Below are 16,602 nucleotides of genomic sequence, written 5' to 3'. Positions count from 1 at the left end.
GCTGAAGCCAGAGCAGCACAACCTTCATCTGTGATATCACACCTCATCAACCTGTAGAGAACAATGACACACTCTTCACTCTCTCAGTTCATATCAGATCAGTTTAGCAGAGAATCCATTATTACAGAGAAAGTACAAACTTCAATCAATAAGTTTGATGGATCAGGATCTGTATTTTTGTCTAATGCTAAATCTATTTTAATTAATGACAGCGTTAACAACAGTGTATTGTACAGTTATTTATATCTGTAACAATATGTATGAAGTAGTAATTTGTTTGCGAGACATGAATTTAATACATTAAACATTTAAAAAGAAAACCACAAACTTTTGTCAACTTATTTCATTCTATGCAGGATTTAAAAACTAATGTTTTATCTTTCCTTTGAAAAGCTGTTTGAAAACAGTCACTACATCTCAGTCAACTCCAAAATCAAGTCTGTTTCAAGCTGAAATTGACTTTTTGTGTGAAAGTCTCATTAATAGTGGACAGTTTATGGTGCACAATAGCACTTTCCTCCCTTCCTTTATTTTGTCTGAACGCAGCCCATTCGGTGGAGGCTGTGCACACGCGATCAGTCTCGTATCCGCTATCGCCTGTGTTCAGCGAGGACGAGCCACACAGATTCCCTGACAGACCGCAGTTACATGGTCATCATTAGGTCACTTTGAGTGTTTAAAGTTGTGTGCGTCCAGAGAGAAAGGGAGTATTGTAGATTTCACTGTTACTCAAGCTAAGTTGATTGCTGTTCTCTTAATAGAGATGTGAAAGGAATAATGATACAAAATGGCCGCTAATGTGAAATATAGCAGCACTTGAGTGCTCATCCAGTGTAGTGTAATAATGCAAGATGTTTATAATGTTTGATAATGCCCTATTTTGTTAAATACAAGTGACACATTGTGTTTATCTTTGAGGGAAGCCAGTAGCTTATTAATGCCATTTATGTTGTTGTTATGAGTGTAATCGTGATAAGAAGAAGCATTGTTTGTTAGAACATATCCTTTATTTGTTTGTTACAGACCACAGACATATGCTGATACACTTCTATGGACATAAAGCAACAGACGATACCATTCTGCACTAGTATTCCTGTTCATCTCCTGTATGTGATTAATTATTGTGATTAATGCAAACCACTATATCCTGGCTCCCCCTCTGCATATACTTTGTACCAATAAATCTGTTGAACTGGATTCCTTCTCCGACTTTGGTGTTCCAGCCGGCACACCTGGACCAACTCCACCTCAATAATGTATCATAAGATGTGATCTGAATGTTAACGCCTCCTCTTTCCTTTATCTCCCTGAGTTCCTCTTCAAACCCTTCAAAACACTGACACTGGCTCTCATTCACCAATAATTGTGTGGATTATTTAGTGTTTGTACACACAGGAGAACTTCTCATGAATAATCTCTGCCTAACTCACAACGCACACACACACACACACACACACACGCGCGCGCACGCACACGCACGCACGCACACACACACACACACACGCACACACGCGCGCGCACGCACACACGCGCACACACACGCACACACACACACGCGTAACTCTGAAAAATCCCATTGACTTTCATTGACGGAATGTTCAGACGAGCTAAGACAGTTCAAACTCTAACTGACAAAAATCATATTTTGACAGTTGGCGAGGCTCATTGCTGCCATTCTATTAACTATTTCTGAGCCACTGAGACTTAAGGTTCTTTCACACTGGACGCGATTTTGACGCGCGAATAATGGTTTTATTTTTTGACCAGCTGTTTGTGTATTGAGAGCTTCCACACCGAACGCGAATGTGCTGTGCCGAAAAAACTATGTTTATTTTATTGTTTCGATGTCTATTTTTTCTAACACTCGCAGCGACAGAAAATGCTTAAACCAATCAAATACAAGCAAACAAAGGTGACCAAATGTCCAGTTGATGTCTCTAGCCATTCAATCAACATTAACCTTTGCCAGGTATCGAATTTCTCACGAGATTACAGCTGTAGTTGTGTTTACAGCTGTACAGATGCAGCTGTGTTTGCCCACTGTAGGCTAGCCTACAGATTACGATATCGTTAGCCTCATAGCATAATTGCCTAAGTCATTTGTTGGCCCAATTGAGATATCTGCCTAACTTTACTGTGAAAAAATACCTAAAAATTTTTTTTTTCTTGTTTACCAAAAACATTGAAATATGACTTAGGCAATTATGCTATGAGGCTAACGATATCATAACTTTGAGTTAAAACTTGTTGATTTTTTTCTAACCTGATTGTGTCCGCGACTATAGAAAGTGAATGTGTTTCCGTCAGTACGCCTGTGGAATTTAAATGTTTACATTGACTCAACTGGAAACATAGCTGGAAACACAGCTGCTCCGGATCGACTGGTTGCTGAAGTGTGTGTGTGTGTGTGTGTGTGTGTGTGTGTGTGTGTGTGTGTGTGTGTGTGTGTGTGTGTGTGTGTGTGTGGTCAGATGCGCTGCTACTGTCTCTGGAGGAGCTCCTCAAACTGTCCCACGGACATTTGAAAGTAAGTGCAGAACCGGCCATGATAAAGTTTTAGCTCCTGTACAAGATTAGCATACTCCCCTTCAGACTCTCTGTTCTTTAAGACTGAGTGCACCCAAAACCTTCTTCTCGGTCTTTTAAATGAAATGAAAAGCTCATCTTCCCTGAATGATGAAGTGTCCGTGTTTTCTCAGCTGTCGCCGCAAATGTTTTGGGATGTTGGAGCTCTGAAACGTCACAGACGTCGCAAATTCGTGTCGCAGCTGATGTGAATTAGCCTGGCGTGGCCATACTCAATTCTAGTCAGAATTTGAGTCTGGTACCGCTCCATTGAGCTTTGATTATGGGGCGTGTTTCAACCGAGCCAGGAAAGACCTCAATTGGATAGACCCACAACCAATCAGAGCAACGGAGCGACGCGTAACGTTAGTTGTCAAATGTCAACAGAACTCAACTGCACTGTTACCAAGTCCGTGTTTTTCTCCATGTCCGCGGGTTGAAGCGACCCCAATTATGTGATTATATAAACCCAGGAATGCGAATTTTAGCAGGCAACCTTGCCAAAATAACATATTTTGCCAACCAAACGCCATTTTTTTCCGGAGAACACCCTGGAAAGTTATTGTTTTGGGCTATAGTTTTGAGTAGCAATTGTGCGCGACATTGCAAAAACACTTGGAAACCCTGTCTGCACGCACGCTGGATTAAGTAACGTTACAAGAAAAAGATGAGTGTAAACGAACTTTGCCAGTAATAAAATTATTTAAGGATACACAGAGTACTTGCCAACACGATCATCGTTTCTGAGAGAAATAGTGAAGGTGAATGCATATACGAACAAGTTCTCCGTTTAGGATAAGAGCAGATTCAACCCAAGAGCCTTCGATGACGTAGATGATTACGTTACTGTTTATCATCTGTCCATCATCGTCTAAAGCCCGCCCTGACAATTTCATTGGTCCGAACAGTTTCTGTTCGGGCATAATTCCTCCTCTATGGAGCGAGTCCAGACCGAATTGCCCGAGCAAAAAAAATTGTGGGCGGGGCTAAATTCGGCTGGCATCCAGGCTAGATGTGAATGGTTTTGACGCAAACTATTTGCACACTAAATATTTGCTTCTCCGCTTCGCTTTTTCGTTAGGCGTCTGGTGTGAAAGGGCCTTTAGGCCACACGGGTATTTTCAAAACCGCAGCTTTTTCTACGCGGTTTGGCTGTTCGTCCACAGGCAAACGCAGTATCCGGTTACTGAAACCGGACTTTGAAAACTCCGGCCAGGGTGAAGATTTTTAGAAACTCCGGTTGCAGGGTTGTTGTGCAGATGCTGAAACCGGAGATCTCAGCTTGTTAAGTCTAAGTGTGGACGTTATCTCCTTTGTTTACATGAGTTGAGTCTATGCATGTAACATTAGATCCACTGAAGAGGCAAGTTTAGAACCCAAGTGCAGTTTATTCCAAATTATAAACATAAAACAAAGACTTGGCAAAACAAACAATAAAAGACTTGGCTTAATTAAACTTGGCTTGAAAACAGACTTGACTATAACAGAAAACTCACCAACACGGGGTTACAACATTCAATATCAGACGAGGACACATGGCAAACATGAGGGCTTAAATACACAGAGACTAATGACTGGACAAGTGACACCTGTGAACAGTGATTAAACAATGAACCAATGACAGAACAAGACACAAGATCACATGAGGCCATGGGAGTCACATGACAAGACCAGGAAACGTGACATTGAACATGACAAACTCAAAAACATGAACATGAAACAACCCAAAACACTCTGTGACAATGCAATGGACGTTGTTGTGGAAATAATTCTATTCGAAAAATGAGGAGGGAGGAATACAAATTCAAACCTTCGAAAAGTCAAAGTATCAAACATGATTTTATTTCTTGCAAGAAATAGGCAGTTCACATACAGAGAATGTCTGTCATGAGAAGGGCAAAGTTTGCTCTCCGGGGTTACATTATATACCCTTCATACATCCTGAGTAGGTTGCATCCAATCTTGTTTGCCTTAAAAGGAAACATCTTTATTCAAAACCCCTGTTCAGCATAAATTCTAACTAGACAGCACAATACTCATGTCTGCAGAAGTTCCTGTTCTTAAGCTACGTTATTTTCACGTATCCTGTCTATTCCTAGTCTAATTGCAGCCGCGCACATATTTGTCACACTTAAAGTACGACATGTCATCTTGACCTCTTGACCATACGTAACCGAGACGTTCCCTTTCAGTCGGTCACTACGACGTACGTCGGTAATTACCGACGAATTGGGATCCCTATGGAAAGCGCCACAGTTACTACCACTACCAGCGCCCAGCGAGAGCCCCTCAGACCCCGTTCTGAAGCGGGCGGGGAGATTCACGCCAGGAGAGTCATACTGCTGTTCCGCAAGACCCATTCAGCAGACTTGATTGGATAACGCTGGGAAAGCGTGCCCGAAGGACGCTGCGGGAGCCACATCATGCCCAGAGGGAGTTACCATGTGGAAAAATACGTATGGGCTGGCCGTGGGCAGCTCAACATACGAAGTCTCAGGGGAGGCCCCGGCCTAATGCAGGCGGGGGACGACACCATACTGAGACGGCAGAGGAATTCTGCCAAGGGAAAGACACGAGCTCGCCGTAGGGAGCTGTACCGTGGAGAATACACGTATGGGACCGCCGTAGGAGTCACGACATACGGAACCCAGCCTGACACAAGTTCCACCAATGCATACGAGTGCCAGACCTGGCGTCGGACGCTCCGCAACATCCGACTGCCGAGGGGTGGGGAGGACTCAACAGGGTTCGCCAATCCTGGGGAACTCGACTGGAGAAAATAAGCGCACGTATCCGTTCCAGGGAAGGGAATGGCGCAGCAAGCCGACACTAGAACGGGCACTTCAGTGAAGCTGACTATGGGAAGCGAGCACACGAGAAGCCACCGGCTCTACACGCAGGCTATAAAACCTAGCGAACGTGTTGGGTGTCGCCCAGCCCGCAGCTCTACAAATGTCTGTCAGCGAGGCGCCACGAGCCAGCGCCCAGGAAGAAGCTACACCCCTGGTGGAGTGAGCTCTAACCCCGAGCGGGCAGGGCACGTCTTGGGATTCATACGCCAAGACGATGGCATCCACTATCCAGTGGGCCATCCTCTGCTTGGAGACAGCCTCTCCCTTCTGCTGTCCTCCGTAACAGACGAAGAGCTGCTCTGAGGTCCTGAAGCTTTGCGTTCTGTCCACGTAAGTCCGGAGAGCACGGACGGGACAGAGCAAAGCTAGGGCTGGGTCTGCCTCCTCCGAAGGCAGCGCTTGCAGGCTCACCACTTGGTCCCGGAAGGGAGTAGTGGGAACCTTGGGCACATATCCAGGCCGGGGTCTCAGGGTCACCTGAGAATCACCCGGCCCGAATTCCAGGCACGATTCGTCGACCGAAAATGCCTGCAGGTCCCCTACCCTCTTAACTGAGGCCAATGCAATCAGGAGTATTGTCTTTAGAGACAAGATCTTAAGCTCTACTGACTGTAAAGGCTCGAAGGGCGCCCTCTGCAGTGCGGTCAGCACCAGAGTCAAGTCCCAAGAGGGTATACAAGAAGGGCGAGGAGGATTTAGTCTCCTCGCTCCCCTTAGGAACCTGACGATCAGATCATGCTTGCCTAAGGACTCACCATTAATGAGGTCATGGCTTGCGGCGATGGCGGCAACATATACCTTGAGGGTGGAGGGAGACAGCCTTCGCTCCAACCCGTCTTGAAGAAAAGATAGCACAGATCCGATCGAACACTTCCGGGGGTCTTCTCGGCGAGAAGAGCACCAGTCGACGAACAGGTTCCACTTCAACGCATATAGCCGTCTCGTAGAGGGGGCTCTGGCGGAAGCGATGGTGTCGACTACCGCTTGCGGTAGGTCACCTAGAACCTCCGCGTCCCGTCCAGGGACCAGATATGGAGTTTCCAGAGGTCTGGACGCGGGTGCCATAGGGTGCCCCGTCTCTGAGACAGAAGGTCCTGCCTCAGAGGAATGGGCCAAGGAGGTGCTGTCGCGAGGAGCACTAGTTCCGGGAACCCCGTCCTGTTGGGCCAGTACGGAGCTACCAAGAAGAGATGCTCCTCGTCCTCCCTGACCTTGCACAGTGGCTGTGCAAGAAGGCTCACTGGGGGAAACGCATATTTGCGCAGAGCCCGGGGCCAGCTGTGTGCCAGTGCATCCGTGCCGAGGGTCCGCTCGGACAGGGAATAGAACAACTGGCAGTGGGTCGTGTCGTGGGCGGCAAACAGATCGATCTGTGCGGCCCCAAAGCGACTCCAAATCAGCTGGACCACCTGGGGGTGGAGTCGCCACTCCCCGGGAAGCACTGGCAACCGCGACAGCTCGTCGGCCGCACGGTTGAGCAGGCCCGGAATGTGAATAGCACGAAGGGACCTCAGATGCTTCTGACTCCACAGGAGGAGATGGCGGGCGAGTTGGGACAAACGGCGGGAGCGTAGACCACCTTGTTTGTTGATGTACGCAACGGCCGTCGTGCTGTCCGTCCGGACCAGAACGTGCTTGTCTTTGAGCAACCCTTTGAGGCGGCTGAGAGCAAGACGAACTGCCAGCAACTCTAGGCAATTGATATGCCATTGCAGTTGGGGCCCCGTCCACAGACCCGATACTACAAGCCCGTTGTACGTGGCAACCCAACCCGTAGGTGAGGCATCCGTGGAGACAAGATGATGCCTGGACACTTGTTCTAGAGGCACTCCTACCCGTAGAAATGAAGGGTCCGACCACGGGGTGAGGGTTTGGCGGCATCTCGGCGTCACTTGGACACGGAGGGACCCGCTGTGCCACGCCCATCTCGGGACTCGGTCGTGTAGCCAGTGCTGAATCGGTCTCATATGGAGCAGCCCTAGCGGCGTTACTGCGGCTGCTGCTGCCATATGCCCCAGGAGCCTCTGAAAATGTTTCAGTGGAACCGCTGTACTGCATTTTAGCGTACTCAAGCAGCTCAGCACCGACTGGACGCGCTCCTCTGTGAGGCGCGCAGTCATGGCGACCGAGTCGATCTCCATCCCGAGAAAAGAGATCCTCTGTACGGGACAGAGTTTGCTCTTCTCCCAGTTGACCCGAAGACCCAACTGGCTGAGGTGCCGGAGCACCATGTCCCTGTGTTCGCACAACTGCTCCCGCGACTGGGCAAGAATCAGCCAGTCGTCGAGATAGTTGAGGATGCGAACACCACGCTCTCTCATGGGAGCAATGGCCGCCTCCGCGACTTTCGTGAAGACACGGGGCGACAGGGACAGCCCGAAGGGCAGGACTTTGTACTGGTATGCCCGGCCGTCGAAAGCAAAGCGTAGAAACAGTCTGTGACGAGGGAGAATCGAGACATGAAAGTACGCGTCCTTCAGGTCGATCGCTGCAAACCAATCCTGGGGACGGATGCATCTGAAGATGCGTTTCTGGGTTAACATTCGGAACGGCATCCTGTGGAGGGAGCGGTTCAGGTAACGCAGGTCCAGGATCGGTCGTAACCCGCCACCTTTCTTGGGTACAATGAAGTACGGGCTGTAGAACCCGGACTTCATATCGGCTGGAGGGACCGGCTCTATCGCGTCCTTCGCCAATAGGACAGCGATCTCCGCCTGAAGCACGGGGGCGCCCTCCTTCGGTATAGATGTGAAGTGGACACCCCTGAACTTCGGGGGACGCCGGGCGAACTGAATCGCATAGCCGAGTCTGATGGTGCGGATGATCCAGCGAGACGGGCTGGGGAGCGCTAGCCAGGCCCCCAGAGACCGAGCAAGCGGGATCATCGGCACCACGGACGTACCCGGAGCGGGGCAGCGCAGCAGAACGCAGGGGCCCCAGGACGACATGGGAGTGGTCCGTGCAGGGGTCTGGGTCTGACACACGACCTGCATCCGCTGAGGGGACGGGCGAGTGTGGGGAGGCACTTTGTGTGCGTCCGCACAACCGACGCCCCCTGTTGGCGAGGAGAGAGGTGTCTGAGGGGTACGAGGCATGGTAGCGTCACATACCGCCAGACGCGCTCTCTTGGCACCCAGAGATGTTAGAAACTGCTCTTTTATTGAACAGAAAAATAAATGGGGTTCCCCCGGCCCTCCACCGGGGGAAGGAGTGGTGCTGCAGCCATCTCCCGAAGAGCAATTTCCTCCATCTCTGGGCGGCCCGTCTCAGGGTCTCTTCCGACGGCGCTTGCCACCTGGCTTGGCAGCGGCCTGAGCGGGCTGGACGTTCTTCCCGCGACCGGCTCCACGCCCACGACCGGTGGAAGGCTGCTGCTGGGCTGGGGCGGGAGCGGGGGCGACCGCAGGAGGACGTCCTCGACGACGGGCAGGCGGAGGTGCTGCAGCCGGCGGCTGGGTGGAGGCAGCAGCGGGCCGCCGGTGCAGGATATGTTTGATGGCCTCCGTCTGCTTCTGGGCGGCCGAGAATTGCTGGGCGAAATTCTAGACCGCGTCGCCGAACAACCCGGCCGACGATATGGGGGAGTCCAGGAACCGGTTCTTGTCAGTCTCCCTCATGTCGGCCAGGTTGAGCCAGAGATGCCGTTCCTGGACCACTAAGGTGGACATCGCCTGACCCACGGAACGGGCGGTAACTTTCGTCGCCCGGAGGGCGAGGTCCGTTGCCGCCCGGAGCTCCCGGAGGAGCTCTGGGTCAGACCTACCCTCGTGCATGTCCATGAGTGCCTGGGCCTGGTGCACCTGGAGCAACGCCATGGCATGCAAGGCAGACGCAGCCTGTCCGCAGGACCTGTAGGCCTTCGCAGTAAGACTGGACGAAAACCTACAGGCTTTGGACGGGAGACGAGGATCACCACGCCACTCGGAGGCGGTCGCCGGACGCAGCTGCATCGCGACGGCGCGTTCGACCGGCGGGATCCTCTCGTAACCTTTGGCCTGTCCACCGTCAAGGGTAGTGAGGAGGGAGGAGCCTCCAGGTCTGTTTCTGGCACTGAAGGGTGTCGTCCACGACCTGGAAAGCTCCTCATGCACCTCCGGGAAGAATGGTACTGGGGCGGGACGCTGAGAACCAGCGCGACCCCCCCCCCCAGAAACCAATCATCCAACCTAGAAGGTTCGGGACGTGGTGGAGGGTTCCACACAAGCCCGACCTTTTCGGCGGCCCGGGAAAGCATAGCCGTCAACTCAGGGTCCGACTCAGCCGTTGCCACTCTCCCAGAGGGAGGCAGTACAGCTGAATCCTCATCCTCCGAGGACTGGAACTCCCCCTCCGATGCTGCGATAGACATCTGCTCATCCGCGGGCGCTCCGAAAGAGATGACTGGGCGCCCGTGGGCGGGACCAGCGATCTCTTCCGGTGGCGCCACCGGCAGCGGTGCTTGCGAGGGTTCAGGGACCTGCGTAGGGACACTAGGCGGGTTTGTCCTGAACGTAATCCTCAGATCACCCCGGTCATCCGTCGAAGTAGGTCTATCCTGGTTAGGGATAGCTCTAGATCGAGGTATGGGGAGGGGGACTCCGCCTTCCCGGAGGTAGGTGAGTCTTGACCTAAGCACCGCAATAGTCATGTTCCCGCAGTGAGAACACGAGCTATTCACAAACGCTGCCTCAGCGTGCTGTAAGCCCAGGCACGTGATGCAGTGAGTGTGGCCGTCAGCGGGCGAGAGGGAACGACCGGATCCAGAAACGCACGGGTGGAATGACATCTTGAAAAAGACGCAGTGTCACACCCGTGTTGCTCTTTTTGTGCGGAAACGCTCTTTTAAGAGAGTGCTGAAGCACCCAGGGAAACCGCGGCAACACACAGGGAATAGTGCAGCCTGTGTTTGCACTCAATTTGGGAAACGCCCACCGAAACCAACAGGTTTGCTGTGATAACAGCAGTTGTTTCACTTGCAGCTGAGTTCGCGGTCCCGCTGGAGAATGCCGTCACACCAACACAACGTTCCTCTTCCTCTCTTAGAATTCTCTTGAATCGCTGAATGAATCAGGAAACAGTCTGCTTACTTCAAACGCCGTTCGGCTCCGAAGTGAATGACGTCAGTGCGTTGCTCTCGCTTCCTGTTTATACCCGCGGCGCGGGGCGGAGCGCGAGATGCAAATCTCGCACGCCAATTGTTCATTGGCCTGTTCTTAAGTTCTCGAAGCTGATAGGGGCTCTCTGAAGTGATCCCAATTCGTCGGTAATTACCGACGTACGTCGTAGTGACCGACTGAAAGGGAACCCCCTCCTCCATTTTTTTTTTTTTTTCTTCGGGGGGGTCCGAGATGACTTATCGTGATTTCCCTGGCTTGGGTTGCCTCCCGTCAGGCCATAGGAAGTCTTACCCGTCATCGGTCTGTATTTTTAAAACATGTCTTATTGCCCTCTTGATGGCACCTTTTATATCTTAACAAATAACTGTCTATTATGTTCACATGATGCCCTGTGCCCTTACTCATCAATATCTTCTATCATCTGTGGCACAGGCTCAGATATCAGCTTTGAGCTGGTCTGGGATCAGAGAGAGACTCTGAGGCCTTCAGGGCTGGTACACTGCATTTTCATAAACCTTTCACTCCTCACACTAGCTCAGCGTAAGATCTGGCTTTGTTTTCAAATAAATATAAGACATTTTCCTTTTAACTCTATCTTTAGACAGAAATCACATTTTCAAGTGATCATAACTTTATATTTGTCTTTTGCCCCCAAAATGAATTCAGAAACTATAATTTCCACTCAGATTGAGTCTCTGTTACTCAAGTTAGGCCACGTGGTGGCCGGATTGAGATTACAAATTGTTTATTTCAGCTCAGCACAGGCTTATCTTTTGAAACCAAAACATCAACTTCTAGGGTTTTCAACATTTTAACACTTATAGTTATTTCAACAACCCAATATTCAGTCAAATCATCATTATCAGAGTTTTGCAAAAGTGAGAAGAGCAAGAACATATTTAAGATATATTTTTCATTTAAAACTCGGTTAATCAGGATTTATATATCTTGTATATCTTTTAAAACATGTTTTATCCTCTTTAACTTTAATTTTAACCTCATATTAAAATTATCTCAAATCCTTCCTTCAAAAATAATCATTAAAGACTTTATTAATCTTATTGTTATCTCATTTTCATAGACAGAGTGTAAACCTCTGTTACTTTCTTTTTACTGGGTTTCGTTTACAGAATTTAGTCTGGTGGCCTGATTTGCGACACTTTTTACACCTTATAGGTGTCCAGACACAATTACGTGCAAAATGGCCCCGCTGACCACAATTAAACACTCTCATCTTTATCTTATGGAGCAACGTTCAGCAACCTGTGTGCTCCAAAAGTGGCAGTATGTCTGAGAACAGAGCTTGCTCGGGGTCCAATAAAACAGACAATGGCTTGCAATTTATGGTGCTGTCTGCTTTTTTTCCCCCCCAACATTATTTTTAGTTACTCAATTGTATATCTCCCTTCGGGTATGGCACCTCACCCATTTTATAAATTAATGAATACGCACAAAATTTTGAACAAATTCAACAAATTTGAATTTTCTTGTTCTCTCTTTGTTTGTAGCCAGTAAACTTCCAATTACAATAAAAACATTTCTGCCCATTATCTTCATCAGTCCAGCAAATTTCTTTGAAATCAGGGTTTCAGAGCGGAGCTGCTTACAGCATTTGCTCTTGTTCATCTTAAAATCTTTTATACCGACTAATCAAATTACCGATCATATTACTCAAAATGTTAGCCAAAATTTAGTCAAAGTTCATACTCACCGGTGATCTTTAAACAGCTGTGGCGTTTTAATTTCTCAGTTTCATTTCTCCACAGTCAATGCCTCTCTGTCCTTCTTTTTGACGAAATGAGTCGCCCAATTTACTTTGGTCTGTGTCAAATATGACACACTTAAACCCCCGTTAAACCCATATTGACTTATCAAATACGGCACAAAAGCATGATACCAAGTTCCCATTATTTTGTCCATAGCTTTGTATGAGCTCTTAGAGAAATTAACCTGTTCCTCCTCCACACTTTTCGAACTCTTGTTACCCATTGTTTCTATTAACAGTATTTATATTTGCGTAGTTGAATCCTTTCTCTCACGTGGTCACCACGTACTATATTTACTGTGTCAATTCTTTTCCCCAGCGTGGCCACCACGCCTGCCTAAATTCGTCAATTTAGGACTTTCAAAAATGCCCACATCCGTCGATGCTAGGTCTTTTTCCCAAACAAGTGCCTTAATCAATGTTTGAAAGTTACTGTTAGGATTATTTCAAACTGCACCTTGTTTGGACGCTCGAGAAATTTCTAGCTTATTCTCGCAACTTCTGGCCCTTTTGGGGAAGCAATTAACACTTGGCATTTGAGAAACGCTTATTCTCAAACCCTCTTTGGAAATCCACTTTCAGGCTTATTCCAAATCTCTGACCCTTTTAGCAGAAATATTCAATACGCAAATATTTACTTAACTTCTTATTTACCACGTAAATAATTTTCTCTCACCGTCTTTTGATGACCTCGTGAGTTCAATTCTGGGAGTGCGTTCACCTCCGCTCGTCGTGATGAGTAAGACAATTCTCTCTCCTTTAAATTGAGGATATTGAGCCGCAGAGTTTGATCTCTCTGGATGATCAGTCAATTGCCCTCTCAATCACGCCGATCGGTTGGTTCACTGCATCCCATCGTCCTCGTCGCCATTTGTTGTGGAAATAATTCTATTCGAAAAATGAGGAGGGAGGAATACAAATGCAAACCTTCGAAAAGTCAAAGTATCAAACATGATTTTATTTCTTGCAAGAAATAGGCAGTTCACATACAGAGAATGTCTGTCATGAGAAGGGCAAAGTTTGCTCTCCGGGGTTACATTATATACCCTTCATACATCCTGAGTAGGTTGCATCCAATCTTGTTTGCCTTAAAAAGGAAACATCTTTATTCAAAACCCCTGTTCAGCATAAATTCTAACTAGACAGCACAATACTCATGTCTGCAGAAGTTCCTGTTCTTAAGCTACGTTATTTTCACGTATCCTGTCTATTCCTAGTCTAATTGCAGCCGCGCACATATTTGTCACACTTAAAGTACGACATGTCATCTTGACCTCTTGCACTACCCAGCTTCCTTGCAACTGAGCACTCTATCACTCAGAACAATATGTTCCCGCCAGCTAGTTCCCATTTATCACCCAGAACAATGAGCTCCTGCACTTAACATATGCATTTCTAAAAGCTTGGTTACATTTCTTTAATAATGATTAGTACAAATACATGTTCAATGTTAATAGTTCAATGTTAACAAGTGATATACATCTAGGAATAAAAGGTTAAGGTTCACACCTAAGTAAAAACACCTCTAAGTAAAATGAACACTTCTAAGAGTTAAAAAACCACATCTAGATGAAATAAAAACACCTCTAATAGTAAAACACAACTAAATGAAAAATTTCCTTCACAACGTATAGCGTTCAATAACTCTGCTAACAGCGCTTATCACATGTGAACAGATACATGCGCAGTTATCTCATTCAGGGGTTAAAGCAACAAAAAAATCCTGCGCCTGAAGTTTCAGTGGGGTTGGGGGCTGGGTGAGTGGACAAATACGTTATTTGGCAAACAAAATAAAAAACAATAGTATAATAATGTATCTGCCAGGGGCGGAGCCAGACATTTTAAAGATGAAAGGGGCTTAGCCCAAATCTAGTTTGTTCAATGACATTTTAATTTGGCTTCATCAACTTTACTGACTTTGAGGAACATTGTTGTATTAGACTGGAGTAAAGTTCATAATGATCATGATCAGTTTTTCCCATTGATGAAAAACAAACAAAAAAATCTCAGGAAATTGGATAAAAACAGGGCAAATACATTAAAGACAATTAGCAAATATGACTAAAATGCCCAGGTGGAAACTGTCAAAACGGCAATCAAGAAGTTAATTGACTAAACCCTCAGAAAAACTCTCTTTTTCAATGTCAACAGTAAGAATAAGCCAATTTATGTGCAAAAAGTACAAATATAAGAGATCGGAAAAAACAATGTAATTCGCAGGCATTTCACACCAGGGCCATAGCCACGAGGCTCCTTCATTTACATGTCCGGCCCCCCAGATTACTGACTGCTTAAAATAAAATAATGGATTGAGCGCACAGCGGCAAACAGAGGTGTAAGCTTGTCAAGCACACATCACTTCTCGATTCACTTCACGATTTTTTTCCCCCACAAGGCCACTAGTGAAATATTAAAAAATAAATTTGATTAATATCTCGTCATCTCTAATAGAATATGCGCCCGTGATGCAGCGTCAGATAAACGGTTAGTTTTTTACTTTCACTTTGAATAATTGACTGGCGTTTAAGACCCTCACCAGCATAACTCTCGCGCAACGTTTGCACATTGTGATATGATATCCACTGGCCTGCCCTCATGGTTTAAGATGCAAACATTTTCAATATTGACGTGGCATTTTTCTTTATGGTCACGCAAAATAATGGACAGAAAATTATGCACATTTCGAGCGCATCATTTCCTGTGATAACAAAATTAAGTAGGCTAAATTATTGAATTATATATATATAGCCTATATAATATATAGCGTCCCCTATTTTTTAGATGGGACCCTTCAAAAATAAAATTATGGCTAAGCCACTGTTTCACACCCGTTAATTCACACACCACTGCCAAAATGCGTCATGCATTGATCAGTCAAAACTGAATAATGGTTGACTCAAAGCTCTTTCAGCAGCTGTGGGGGATGAGTACAGCGCAGTCTACGGTTTAAAACTTGCAGATGTCCCTGGTCAGTGTGCACACGATGATGGACAGGAGTCATAGTCACTTATTCGTCATTCAATTAAAGCCATTCAACTGGGCTCTCAGAGTTGGTTATGTTTATAAAGAGGTGTAATCCACGCTGGATCACTCTCCCACTCTTTACTCTAATACAGATACAACTGTATATTTATGCCACTTTAGCATTGCGATCACTTGAATATACAGCTACTTGAATATACAGCTACAAGATATCGCGCTAAAAACCCTTCAGTCATGAATGAGCGCGTCTGCCTGGTGATCGCTGATTGGCTGGAAGTGTGTGCTCGTCGGCGACATCAACACCAATGCCAGCTGACTCTGCATGTTACTCTCAAACTATTGGTAGGCGAACTCATGAACTCGAACGTGATATCAACACAGTTTTTTATTTATAGAATTATTCTCCGCAGCCAAACGCAGCACGCCGGAAATCCGGCACGGTGCCGGGATACTTTAAGCCCTGCTCATTGTATTGCAGAACAGAGGCGCCAGAATGCAATAATACAACATAGTAAGGCAAGTGTGTGAAGCTATTACAGTCCACTTGGGCCCTGCCCCTGTGTATATACAGTTACCTGTCACTGAGTCCAAAGTAAAGCAACTTGTAGAAGGGTTTCACTGAGCCCATGGCATCCCTCAGTGCATCGGTGCCCTGGATGAGACCCATGTGGAAATCAGGCAGCCAATCATAGCGCAGTTTTGCGTTTTCATGTGGACAGAGATTTTTTTAAAACTGTGCTTGTGTGGACGCGATTGTTTTTTAAAATGGAGGAGGAAAAACACTGTACGTGTGGACTAGGCCTTAAATTTCCATTCTATCTAATATTTCTAATCTTTCTATCAATCTATCACTCTGAGTGAGTGAGTGAGTGTGTGTGTGTGTGTGTGTGTGTGTGTGTGTGTGTGTGTGTGTGTGTGTGTGTGTGTGTGTGTGTGTGTGTGTGTGTGTGTGTGTGTGTGAGAGAGAGAGAGAGAGAGAGTGTGTGAATGTGTGAGTGAGAGGGTATGTGTGTGAGAGTGTATGAGTGTGAGTGAGTGAGTGAGTGAGTGTGTGTGTGTGTTTTTCTATTAGTGCTGGGCGATATGACCAAAAATGTATATCACGGTATTTTTCTAAATTATATCGGTTTCACGGTATATTACGGTATTTTTTCCCCCTATGCATGACAGGGTGTTAACCACATTTTCTACTGATTAAGAGAGGAAATACTGCAGTAGATTGACTAGAATGTCCTATTTTACTGTCATGATGAGTGAATATTGTAGAAAAACTCCACACTAGAGTTAATACAGGTTTGCAAAGCCCCACAAAATGATGCTATGGAGAGACAACCGATAAAAC

General features: G+C 46.9%; 1 protein-coding gene across 1 annotated transcript in view; it reads right to left on the bottom strand.

Moving 5' to 3' along the window:
- LOC307130997 (NACHT, LRR and PYD domains-containing protein 3-like) overlaps positions 1-16,602 on the bottom strand; it is an 80,615-nt gene that overhangs the window by 48,195 nt on the left and 15,818 nt on the right. The window contains exon 8 of the mRNA XM_079824361.1: positions 1-51. This exon is cut by the window's left edge and continues 120 nt beyond it. Within this exon, the coding sequence (XP_079680487.1) occupies positions 1-51 (51 nt within the window). The remainder of the gene's footprint in view (positions 52-16,602) is intronic.

The sequence above is a fragment of the Gobio gobio genome, assembly GCF_949357685.1.
Source record: "Gobio gobio genome assembly, chromosome: 8".
In the NCBI taxonomy this organism is placed as follows: domain Eukaryota; kingdom Metazoa; phylum Chordata; class Actinopteri; order Cypriniformes; family Gobionidae; genus Gobio; species Gobio gobio.
The sequence above is the reverse complement of the archived record's forward strand: the minus strand, read 5'-3'. Positions and strand labels throughout refer to the sequence as shown.